Source organism: Stegodyphus dumicola, chromosome 1, assembly GCF_044657685.1.
Source record: "Stegodyphus dumicola isolate Sdum_Otavi_A_Nest chromosome 1, ASM4465768v1".
Lineage (NCBI taxonomy): Eukaryota > Metazoa > Arthropoda > Arachnida > Araneae > Eresidae > Stegodyphus > Stegodyphus dumicola.
Genome location: NC_140768.1, coordinates 201,360,336 through 201,373,904, shown reverse-complemented (window position 1 = coordinate 201,373,904; position 13,569 = coordinate 201,360,336). Strand labels below are relative to the sequence as shown.

The window sequence follows — 13,569 nt, the reverse complement described above, 5'->3', positions numbered from 1 at the left end:
TTATTGTGTAATTGTCTGTGAGTTATCACTGTGATTACAATCAGCTTACACAAGCACAGTTTAAAACGCAAATTTGATTGACTACTCTTGGTAAGAAACAAATAAAACGAGAATTTACAAAACTAAAGGGTCGATTAACGTATCAGCAACAACAAGCAACATTTAAATTATCTATCTTGAAAGTTAAAGTATTAAAATCAGATATTTTGAAACGAGACACCTAATCTTAGCTAATCAAAGAATCGATGCGGTCTCCAACCAATAGAAAAGATTTACCACATAGATAGCTAAATGGATTTAGCATTTCCGAACACAAAGGCCGTTTTCTGCTTATCAAAACATGAGTTGCTGTTGACATTCGCTAGCTTTAAAACTTCATTGCACCACCTGCCTTTGGTAGTAAAATTTCTGTTCTCAGCAAATATGAGTGACGCGAATTAATAGAGAGATAAGAAAGCATTAAATTCTTAAATAACTGTCACATGATAATATTCATAAACTATTCACAATTTGTACAATCAATTTAGCTAATAAAAGGAAAACCTATATCGCTCGAGATATTCGCAAAGCACTGGTAAACGCTCCATTTCTTTAATTATTGACCTTCTATGCGTGCTTTCATTTACAATATTTTTATGCATACTTTCAGTTTCAAAACCGATTTTATGAGTAACTTTTCAAAACTTCTGTTCTAAAAAAAATATTTGTGATCCCCATAGGAAAACAAATTCAGATTACCAAAATATACAACGAATTTAAAATATTCCATTATGCACAGTTTGCGAAGATATTGTTTTAACAAATATCACAACAAGGAGACTCGTGACATATTTAATATCGAATCTGCAGGTGTTCCTTAATAATTTCGTGTATGCTTTCGCAAAAGACAGAAAATATTCATCTCCGAAAATGCAGCTTTTGTTTTTAGTCGCTGCTGGATATCTTCAGTTTAATAAGAATGTGAGAAGAACGGAAAGTGTCTTAAGAAATATATCCGTTTTTGAACATCTGCGGGATTTTGCCTTTCAATATATGCGTTTTTTAATTCATTAAACATAATGAATAACATATATTAACTACGAAATATACACTCATGTCCATAAATTAAGGATAATTCGGAGTCACGCGGAAATCGAACTCTGAAATAAATATATCACCTGTTAAATCACTACACACATCTTCAAGAATCATATGCAAATTTTAGGAAGTAACCAGATGACATCGATGGTACGTCACAATGACGAGAGTGTAAGAGAGTGATATATAAGGAATACGGGCAAAGAAATAAAATTGTTCGCAGGCGCTTTATAAGCATTTCAGTGCAATAACCGAATAGTCATAACACAAAGGACGCATGTGAATGATTTTTTACGTGGTAGAATCTTCGGCCGTCTGGAATGTGGGCGTACCCAACTGGAAGTTTTAGACGAACTTGGAATTGGCCAGAATGTCATCTCCAGGCTTTGGCAACGATTCCAAGATGATGGTAATGTTATCAGGTTCAATGTTCCGCCTTACTTGCTTTGGGAACATGCAAAGACCTGACTCGGAACAGGGAGCTTACTAAGCGATGTTCAATAAATGTGGGAAGAAGACAAGATACACAGGAAGGGTATACGAAACCCTTTATTTTTCACTCTTTACAATGATTTCCGGACTTCGGAATACAGAGACCAACCACTTGTGGTCTGAACGTAAGAATATAAAAATATTAACTAAATTCTAACTTAAATTTGGAATAACAAACAAGGGCCTCCGAGAAGATTGGCCGTACATTAACAGGAAGCCGTATGTAGTACAGAGAACTGTTTACAATACGTTTAAAATTATCAAGAGGATTAAACTTCTGGCCTGGAAGGCAACCAGCAACCGAGTAAAACTGCTAAGGCAAGCGGCCTGCTTCTACTAACTCCTTCCTCTCCTTTGCTTGGCAAAAAGCCACAACTTAAGTACTTGGCGTTCGCCAGACAAATTTGCATAAATAAGTTAAAGCTTTTAATTCTGGCCGGAAGTAGAAAATAACAAGTGATAGTAAAGATTTAAAATAAAATAAACTTTAGTAAAACTTAACATCCTTACATACATCCCGCCAGAGTTAATTAGTTTGAAACTGAGGTCTAAAACGACCTTGTTGAAAACTTTTAGCTCTAGAATCTAACGCGATGCCAATCTTTTACAAACATTTCTCACTAGAAACTAGAAATTTAAAAAAAAAAATTTGTTTTTACATTATCAGCTCCATGGACAATTACTTTTTATCTCTACTGCATCTAAACAGGAGCTTTTAGTTGAAATCTGGTTCTAGTTTAATGAAATGTTACACAATTAAATGGCAAGTAACATGAATATTTATATTTCTCCTAACATTCTTATTTCATTCATGACTTTATTTAATTATTTCTCCCCGTCCTCTCTGACATGTGTTGTAAAAGAAAACACCAAACACAAATGTGTTTATGTACAAGTGTTCAACACTACCGTCTACAATCAAAACACTAACGTGTTAAAATTCAACATAACAAGACCTCATAACACACCTTATCTTCATCTCTAAACCCTGAGGTACTATTCTGAAAGTGGCTAACTCTGAAGTGTAGCGTCAGAGAGCCTAACTACATTCATTCAACCTTTAACACATATTCACAATAATTTGGTCTTTTTACAGTCACACGAATAAGTTTAAAATTTTTGGCATTACTTTCACTTTTACCATATCACAGTATTTCTTAACATTTAAAATAACAGTTGACATTGTATATAAGGACATATTAACATGCCGTTAATTTTACGCAATTTAAAACATACATTAGTAGTACATTGTTAACTTCTATTCTTTTCCAAGCAAGTGCAAATTCTTCTACATTGAAATACTACATTTCAAAAGTCTTTCAGACTAAAACTTCTTTCTTGCCAGAATGTTTTAAATAAAATTTATACAATAACTTTTACAATATTCAAGTATTTACACATTGCTATTATACATCAACTTTAGTTTTACTCGCGAGTAATTGAAAAACATAATACCAAAATCGGTAACAACTCATTTCTCGCCTTTTTGGCGATAAAGGTAGACCTCACATGAGGTAAAACTTCTTGAAATCTGCCACTTGCAGTAAGAATGAGAGATTAACTTAAGTTTGCAAAGTAACATAAAGTTTTACTTATCTTTGTGATATTCGGACATTCTTTTCTCTGCCCAGTCCTGGAAGGTAGCAAAGATTCGTGTTTGATTTATCCTCCTTCTTGTGCGGGCTCGCCCTTCAGTTCCTTCCTCTAGGAGCTTTCTTTTCCCTCCAGTTCGGTCACCCTTGAATACCTTCTTTTTCGCCTCTGCCTGTGGTCTTGGCGGAACCGGGACACTTCTCTCTCGTTCCTGCTTGGATCTCGTTGCTGGCCGTTCAAATTTTCCTTGTATCTTTTCCTCCGCCGCTGGTGTTCCTTCCGCAATTCAGCGACATTTGCTGCGTAGAGTCCTGTCCGATGAGTAGATCTTCCGTTTGGGAGCCAGGTTATAGTTGCCGTTATTTCTCCTGGCTTTCTTTGCATTCGTCGTACTTCTCCCTTCTTCATTGTGGGGGTGGTCGTGCGCTCTCTTTTCTGGTCGATGGAACGGCTTCTTTTTCTTGTTACCTTCAATTTTCCAACGGGGAAACTTCCTTTTCAATTGCTCCTGCCTCCTAATGGCTTGTCCTTGTGCTCGTCGTTGTTCCACCTCTGGAGCTTGTGCCTGCAGTGCCTGCTGTTCCGGATCCTGCAAAAGATCTTTAAATATTTGCATTTTATTACGGTCATAGTATGGTTTTATTTGGTCAATGTTTGCGGAGCATGTTTCACCATTCCTGGCTTTTAACACCACTACAGCGTGAGTTATTTTTTCTATGACATATGGTCCTTCAAATCGTGGAAAAAATTTGGCGGTTTTATCTTCTGGTGCTGAAGAAAGTGAATCCTTAATTTTTAATACTTCATCTCCTACTTTATAAGTTACTCCCCGTCGTTTCATATCAAAATAGAGCTTCTGTTTTCTTTGTGCTACTTCAGTGTTCTTTTTTGCTTCTTTAATTAATTTTTCTATATCACCCATTTTAAATTCTGGGGCTCTTTGTTGAACATAAAATAATTTATCTAACGGCGTTATAATCTTTCTGCCTAAAAATAACTCAGCAGGAGTTTTCCCGTTGTATCATGTTTTGCGGTCCTAAGGGCGAAAGCAAATTCATTGACATAGTTATCCCAGCTTTTATGAAAATTTTTAACATAACTACGGATAATTTTCACTATATTTCTATTGCCCCGTTCCGCTATATTTGATTGCGGCCGATACGGGACCATTTTTAAATGACGTATGCCCAGTTTTTGGCACATGTCTTCAAATATATTACTTACAAATGGAGGACCATTATCCGATATAACATTTAGGTTCGACCCGTATTTTAAAATATATTTGTTGAAAATAGAATCAGTAACTAATTTCGCGGAGGCTCGTTTTAAGGGAACAATTTCGGTCCACTTACTAAAATGATCAACCATAACAAGGAGATACCGACTTTTATTTAACTGACTTTTTGGGAAAGGGCCCAATGAATCGATGCCAATTATTTCATTTGGAAAATCGGATTTAATACTATTTAGAAACCCGGCCGGGCGGAAATTAATATAATTAACTGCTTGACATGTTGGGCAGGACTGGACATACGCCCTCGTTAACTTTTGCAGTTCAGGAAAATAGACTGCCTCGCGTACGCGTTGGATAGTTTTTCGAATACCAGCATGAGAAGCTAAAGGGCTGTCATGGAGCTCCTGCAGGATATTTAATCTAAGACTAGCTGGGATAACAGGTCAAAATTCGTTGTAGGAATTTGTAGTTTTTGTATAAAATAATAGACCATCTATTAGTTCGTAATGGGCCGCCCTATTTCTTATCGCCACAATATTTTGGTGGCTAAAATTTTCAGGATCTTTTAAATACTCATAAATGTTTCCAAACTCAGGATCCTTACCAAGTTCGGTTAATACAGTTTCTCGGGAATTTATTGTACATGCTGTGAGCATTGCCACCTTTACAGTATTACCTTCTTCATCTATTTTTATTCTGGATAGGGCATCTGCTATGATATTTTCCTTTCCGGGGGTATGCTTGATTACCAGATTATATTCTTGTAGCTTGAGTGCCCATCTTATTAACCTTGGGGATAAGTTTTTTCCTGAGTACAATCTAGTTACCGCCGCATGATCAGAATACACTGTTATTGGCGCTCTTCCAAAATACACTCGGTACTTTTGCACTGCTAACAGAACTGCAAGTGCCTCTCTCTCAGTCACGGAATAATTTCTTTGTGTTTGATTTAAAGTTCGACTAAAAAATGCCACGGGCTGCTGATTTTGCGAAAGTACCGCTCCTACCGCATAATCCGAAGCATCCGCTGAAATTTCTAAATTCTCATCCTTTTCAGGAAATTTCAACACAGGGGCTTGCGTTAATGCTTGCTTTAATTTTTCGAAAGCACTATTGGCTTCGGCCGTCCACGAGAATCTTGCCTTTTTCTTTTTTAATTTTAACAATGGTTCAGCAATATCTGCAAAATATTTTATAAAGGACCTATAATATGAACAAAGTCCTAGATAAGAAGATAGCTTCTTCGCCTTATTTGGCAGCGGATACTTTTGCACAGCGATTATTTTTGATTCGTCTGTCTCAATTCCTTTCTGAGATATTTTGTAACCTAAATATCTTAATTCAGGGGCTGCAAATTTGCACTTTTCGACATTAGCTTTTAGACCGGCTTCATTTAATAATGAAAACACCTGTCTTAAATCCTGTACATGTTGGTCCAGATTATCACTAGTAATAATGATATCGTCTAAATAGATAAATGTGGACTTTCCAAGAACAGGCCTTAGCACAATGTCCATACATCGCTGAAATGTTGCCGATGCCCCTGAAAGGCCAATCGGCATACGCAGAAATGCATAAGTGCCAGACTTGGTTATAAAAGCAGTCTTAGGCACGTCCTCAGGCCTAACCCCTATTTGAAAATAACCAGTCGTTAAGTCTAAAGTCGTCATATATTTGGTGGACGTTATGTTCCTTAGAATTTCTTCAATAATAGGTAACGGATATACCGGATATTTAGTCATGGAGTTTAATTTACGATAACCAATCGCGAAACGCCACCTTTTTGGATGTGTTAATGGATAGTCATTGTTTTTCTTACATAAAACCACCGGGCTAGCATAACTACTTGAGATGGGCGTTATGATCTTTTTACGTAACATATCGCTAATGTGCCATTCTATAATTTTTTCTTTATTCTTATCATACCGGTATGCTTTGTGGCGAACTGGCATTGAATCTCCGGTGTCGATACTATAGTTAGTAACTTGAGTAAATCCTGGAATATCACTAAATAACGAAGCCAATTCACTTACCACTTGTCGGATTCTTTGTTGCTCTTCCTTAGGCAGGAGGTCAAGGTTTAACATTGGCGGTTCCGTTTTTTCTTCTCGAACTGGTTTCATCGTCAGCTTAAGGGGCGCTTCATTAAAATCCAGCGTTGCTTCTGCCTCTGAAAGAAAATCTATCCCTAAGATAATATGTGCTTGCAGATTCTTTACTATAAAAAACATAACCTTTACTTGTTCGTCCTTGATACGAATGTATAGCGGTAATTTACCTATGCACTTGTAATTCGGATAATACGACAATTCGTATAACATTATTATTATTCGTATTTAATGTTTACTTACGTTTTCTAATGATTCTCAGCATTTATCATGCATTTTTAACAATGCCTAGGCATTCTCAAACATAATTTCCGTTTTCCTGATTTCTGAGAATTTCTTCGCGATCACATCAGAATTTCTATACTTCTTTTTCCAGTAACAATACGCCGACTCCTTTGGAGTGTTCATTTGACAGTGCAGTAAAATCTGATGGTAATCCCCCCCCCGTATCAGAATTAGCGGGATCAGTGGCTATTCTTCCCTAGTTCCCTATAAGTCCTGTGGGGTGTAATTTATCTGGATATCTAGTGTGGCTGGACAATACCCACATTGCCAATGGTTAACCGATGGGTGTCTACCACATTTCTCCATATCCATATCCATATTCTTTCCTATTCTAGGAATGAGGTTGAAAAGTAGCTAGAATGGAAATTAAAAAACTTATGGAAAATAAGTATTAATTCATATATTTTTCTTTTTTCTTGTCGACAACTGCTCATTGATCTTTAGATTTGGTTTATCTGATTATGATAAAACACTCGAGAGCTAGTTGCCTAATGAGAGGGGTGCCTTCGTTGAGAATTTTCTAAGGAAACCTGGCTCGTATATATGTTACACACGGGGAAAACCAGGAAAATGCCAAAATGTAGCCAACCCATTTGCTGAGACTGGAACTCCGGATAGACTACAAAAGCCCAACGCCTTTATATCACGCGTCTACCTGTGAGCCTTCTTAACAGATATATGGCCAAGAATGTAGTTTCAGTCTGGGAGAAAATTTTTCCCGGCAAATTAACTAGTTTCATTTTTCATGAGAAAATAATACTGCACATATTGCAATATTAGAATGTCGATCTAATAGCCGGAGATAAGTCTCAGTGATTGATTAACAAATATGCATTAAAGGAAAGTAAAATAGATTTTGGTTAGAAACAAATAAATGTTGTTAACTAATATGCGAAGTTGTGTAATATCCGGGTAACTTGCCAATAAGGTTTGATTACATTATTATTGTTTAAAATAAACTACAGTGCAGGAGCCTTTTCTCGAAATGCGTAAAAAAATTAAAATGCATCTGAGAAAAATTTTATTCAACAGAATTCAATTCACTTGTAGAGTTCACTAGATTCACTTTTGTGCGAAAACTGGAAGAGTAGTAACTTGACAGAAGAAGTGTTAAAAGTACCCTTTATTGACTCTTTAAAATTTACAATGCGTCAACTCGACGCTACGCCTTTTCTTGGCTGGTAACTGAAATTCAAATAACATTATTATTATTCGTATTTAATGTTTACTTACGTTTTCTAATGATTCTCAGCATTTATCATGCATTTTTAACAATGCCTAGGCATTCTCAAACATAATTTCCGTTTTCCTGTTTTCTGAGAATTTCTTCGCGATCACATCAGAATTTCTATACTTCTTTTTCCAGTAACAATACGCCGACTCCTTTGGAGTGTTCATTTGACAGTGCAGTAAAATCTGATGGTAATTCCCCCCCCCGTATCAGAATTAGCGGGATCAGTGGCTATTCTTCCCTAGTTCCCTATAAGTCCTGTGGGGTGTAATTTATCTGGATATCTAGTGTGGCTGGACAATACCCACATTGCCAATGGTTAACCGATGGGTGTCTACCACATTTCTCCATATCCATATCCATATTCTTTCCTATTCTAGGAATGAGGTTGAAAAGTAGCTAGAACTAAAAATTTGAAGATATGTAAAAGTAATAGAACTACGCTACAGGGCTCAGCTAAATCCCGTTTCTTAAAACCCCGTCGAAAGCTAGTGGCAGCAAGTAATGCAATTAATTAAAACGCGAACTAGCAATAATATTCTGAGAGCAGATGCTTAAACAGCAGAGGTGACAGCAAATAGCCTAACTTTCCACTCTTTCCTACTGAAACTCGAGGCCCACCAGCGGCCGAGCGGTAAAGTCGCTGAACACTGGTAGTTCGGTTCGAGGTTCGAATCCCGCGAACGGGTTGGCTGCATGGGCGTTTTCGTAGTTTTCCCCATGTGTAACGTGTATACTAGCCAGTTTCCCTTAGAACGTCCTCCACGAAGGCAACCCTCCCCTAAGGCAGATAGCCCTAGTGTGCTTTGCCGTAATTAAATAAGCCAAACCAAGCATACTGAAACTCGGCTTTTAAACTCTTTCTTCACCGTAGAATTTGCATTCCCTCACGCGCGCTACCAAATTTAAATATTCCGGCACTGATAATTAGGGGAATGAAGGCTTATGGAAAAGAATAACAAATTAAATGAAATTGGTTATTTAAAATAAATATAAATCTCTACACGCTAATGATAGTTTTGCTTGTTTAGTAGCTGCTATAATACTGCTTTTAAATGCGCAACAAAATAGGATTTTTCTGAGCATTCGATTATCTGCCTCTTAATCACTAATACAGTTTGCTTCAGATTTAGGGTTTACCTGATCCACATAAGTAATACAGTTACTTAAAAGTAAGCGAACATTCTAAAAATTCCCTTTCACATCTCAGTGAATTTTCATGTTACATTAATGCAATATTCACAGAAATGTATAAAATAATGGGCCTCTTTTTTGTAGGAAAATTATATACTAATTTTCAGTTAATTTTTTTTCCTCTAAGTGGTTTTTGATTTAAAACATGAAGTTCATAAGGAGTTGAAATTTACAAGGATATCTCCAAGCGCTAAGCTTAATGTTCTCTGTACAATTGCATACGAAATGCCAGTTCGGAACCATTGTGCAATGGATTTTCTACATTAGAATGATAGCATCTTTGTGCAGACCAGCCATTAATTCCAACTCCAGAAAAAATTGTTCTTTTGGCGTCATAATCTAATCAGGAAATTGAAACCTCCTTGCATAAACTTGCCCACTTATAACATTGCCTCATCTTTTTGAAGGTTGCTCTTTACTTCCTTGTACGAAGTAAAAAGGAAGTATTGTAATCGCGAAAAGTTTCAGGCAGCATATTTCAACGAAAATATCCATTTTGACCGCTATCGAATGCAATTTAACGATGTTTTTGCGTGATATCTGTACGTAAGGACAGAATAAAATACTCTTTTCCTCCAAAAAAATTATAAAACTGCTTTAAAATTAATTCTGAAGAGAATTTTTCGTGGCGTCTGTACGAACGTATGTACTTACGTGCGTACGTACGTATCTCGCATAACTCAAAAACGAGTAGCCTCAGAACGTTGAAATTTTGTATATAGGACTGCTATAACATTTAGATGTGCACCTCGTATTTTGGTTGCAATAGGCCGCACCAAACGTATATAAATATATTTATATATATATCCACTCTGTTACCCGGCTCAGTGATCTCAGTTTCTTTACTTTTATATGTTGGTAAATTGTACATTTTTTGCTTTAAAAATGATTGTATTATGTTGTTTTTATCTTCCGGTTAAGGTTTTTATGCATTTAGTAAATCTGTATGCAATAATTTTAGAATTATCAACAATTTTAAAATTGTCTAAGTGACGCTAAGCCTTTTTTTATGGCGGCCATTGATGTTTACATTTGAAATAGGAGACTAGTGGATTTGTTGCCGATCTAGAGAAGCTTAGCTTCGCAACAACAAAGATAAAGCATTCATTTATTATTGCCAATTAAATCATGTTTAATCTATTCTGGAATTTTTTCGAGGAAATAAGCGTTTAAGATTTACTTCGTCATTTTCAATATAGATATTTTGAGTTTTTATGTATTTTTGCCTTCTCGCGAAGTGAGAACTGGATTAATTAAATGAGAAATACTCAATTGTCTGTGAAAAACTGTTTCTTTTTTGTTTTGTTTGCTTAATTTCTTTTATATATCATTCTAGCTTTATTATAGTACTTGAATAGAACATGTGGCAACGATTAGATAATTCTATTCTTTAAATGATATAAATTTTGTGCATTATGAGTTATAATATGAATGAAATATATAAGTTAACTTTTATATAATTATTAATACTGTTAAGTGAATCTAGCGCCAGAGTTTAGCTATGATAAACAAATACTAGAGTGAATTTTAAAGAATGCATTTATTCTATTGTGGTTTATGCGCTGTCGGCGAAGTAGATTTAATTCAATCCAGTAAGTTTAAATGAAATGCAAGAAAAAATGCGTATAATTTAATATTCCGTACAAGGAAGTCATGTGGTGTACACATCAGATTTTTTCAAGTTGAAAACGTTCTACTTCATAAAGGTGCTTGAACGGTTATAATGAGACATCTTTGAAAAGTTTTCTTATTTAGCAAACACTTCTTGACTTTCATAAAGATGGCCGAATCATTATGATGAAGCACTCTTATGAAGTAGATCTAGTTCGACAAGGAATTCTAAAGTGGTGTCTTAGAGTTAGCGTTCATTTCTGAAACTGCAATGGAAATGGAAATCTGAATATGTGCGAGTGTCTTCCCCTTGGTTGAAAACTTCTCAAAGCACCAGCTGTTTAAAATTTAAGAACTATCTCCTTCAGACTAGCAGCCCTCTTTGATTTTTTACCACATTTCATTTCCAGAAATGGACGAAGGATAGCAAAGCTGCAGCTGCTGCTTTCTTAAATTTAATTTGTTAAAGTGATTAAATTTCACCAAGGGTGTTTTAGCTGGTAGCAATTGCATATCGGTGGTAATTGGATTAGATTTCGTTGTCCTTGAAATGGTTTCAGTTGAAAACATCCCTTAAAACTAATATAGCTCTTCTTGGTGATCTTAACTACAGCTAAAAATATTCGCAAATTGAAACCATCTTAGAAACTCCGAAAGTATTTCTGAATAATGAAATTTTAAACAACCTCTGTATCATTTTCCTGATCAATCAAAAGCATTCGAAATGTAAAGCAAAAGACTTTAACGGCTTTTTAAAGGTTTTAAAGACAAGTGTTATATTGCGGGGGCAGTTTCCAGTGCGTTTGTAATTTCGGGAAAATTATAAAACACATCGCGTTTTTGGAAACTGCTTATGTGGAAGTAACTTTTTTTAACATAAGACAAATAGTATTAATGTTTAATCTTATGTCAAAATTTTAATCTGGCAATTCTGAAATTCGGAACAATGAATAGAGAGGCCTCCTACCTCTGACTCCTATGACGGGAATACATCAGGAGCAGGGCTAAGAATCATTGTTCCGTTCATCTTTAACTGGATCCTTTGCCATCGGCTGGCTCCGAATCTGCGCACAAAGAAGACGAATTTTATTGGCTTAGGCGTTCATATAAAGAAATACTCATGTTTAGATTGACTTATAATAATGACATTAACAATTATGTTGTGATTATACGTTGATTGTTTGTAAACAGGTTACTTAGAATCAAATGATAATTATCTTACATCAGAATCAGATTATTAAAATTAATACTCTGACAGTTATGTCAATTTCTTAAAAGTTAACTTTATTTTACATTTTACCGTTCCTCTTGGCTTCGTCATGATTAGTTCGAATATTTCATTCAATCTAGAAATTTTAAGCAAATCTCAGTTACGTTATAATAAGCTTCAATACTGCAGTGTTTTTAGCCGGGACTTTCCTATAGGCTTAATTAGTATATTTATTCCTATTTTCAAGGAAGTGTTCATTGGCTTTCGGAGGTTTCTCCTGCTCTATTCATTGACTGAGATCACCGTAAATCGAGAGCTTTCTTGGAAAGCAAAACTGAAATCAATATCTTTGTAGTAAGAGCTAAAGGATGTTCAAGTGTCAACATGATAGATAAAATTTTAAGATGCAAAATTGAAAAACTGTTGAAATTTGTTCTTAAACTAGCAAAAACGTGTCTCGTAAATTATTTAAGATTTGGTTCAAATAAATATTTTTAGTTGTTGTTTTCTTAGTTGCATTATTGAATTAACCAATTATCGATCTAACTTATTATCGCCTTTCTTTAATTTTTTGTGTGAAAATTCAGTTCAACACCAATATCGCAAAAGAATTTTCGATACAGAGTCTCGCACGTTGGAGCTAAAAATGCTTTGTTTTTTTTCTACAGTGTTGCTATTACTCGCTTTGAAATCGTTTAGTTTGTTAATCAAAAATTTGTTGAATATTACAAAATCTGAAATCGATAATAAAACAAATTTCAAATTCAAATTAGGGCTCCTACATGCCCATATTCTATGGAAGATTACGTTATTCAAATTTTGATGGCTGTATACCGTTGTTTTATCACAGCGAGAGAAACATACATACATTCATGCAGATTCTTCATTGCTTAATTTCTTTAACTATAATATAAGGCGATAATATTTGGTGGCAACAATTTGAAAAACGAAACAACGCTCATCGTGAATCGACGCAAAATGCCAAAACAAAATTAATTTTCCCTCTAGGCAAATTGCTCCTTTGGACTAAAAACAGGCTGCTGTACATTAAGAAGTGCACCAAGTGAATTATTCTTGTCGCAAAGTGAAAAAAAAAAATGCTCCAAGACAAACTTTAAATTTCTCCGTAAGTTTCGCTCCAAATTTTACAAAAATTTAATATTTAGGCATAATTTGAGTAGTAGAATCGAAATATGGAATAAACTTGGCATGTCATTTTACAAACAGTTCGATTTCGTGTCAGAATACCTATATTACAACAATGCTATATATAAATGTAATACATATCCTATGGCGCGCTTTCGAGACATAAAAAACGCACTTTGAATTTCGTCAATCGGCCCAGTAGAACAGGAGATATAGAACTGTCCCATAGTAGTGGAAAAATGGCAGTTCCAGCAAGGGGGTTGCTATAGTTTTAATATAGCACCCCTCCGAAAACTGATTTTTGCATAGCATTCCCCTAATAATCGTTTTTTTTTTTCTACACTGTAGCAACGGCAAGAAGTTTTCTTTTAACAAGCTGAAAATGTAA

At 35.3% G+C, this 13,569-nt stretch overlaps 1 protein-coding gene across 2 annotated transcripts in view; it reads right to left on the bottom strand.

Moving 5' to 3' along the window:
- The window catches only part of LOC118191182 (tachykinin-like peptides receptor 99D), a 221,636-nt gene that overhangs the window by 57,109 nt on the left and 150,958 nt on the right, over window positions 1-13,569 (bottom strand). The window contains exon 4 of one of the 2 annotated variants that reach the window (XM_085824773.1): window positions 11,793-11,889. The exons of the other annotated variant lie outside the window; for it this stretch is intronic. Coding sequence (XP_085680899.1) covers window positions 11,830-11,889 — 60 coding nt within the window. The 3' untranslated portion in view covers window positions 11,793-11,829. The remainder of the gene's footprint in view (window positions 1-11,792; window positions 11,890-13,569) is intronic. 2 annotated transcript variants of the gene reach the window in all.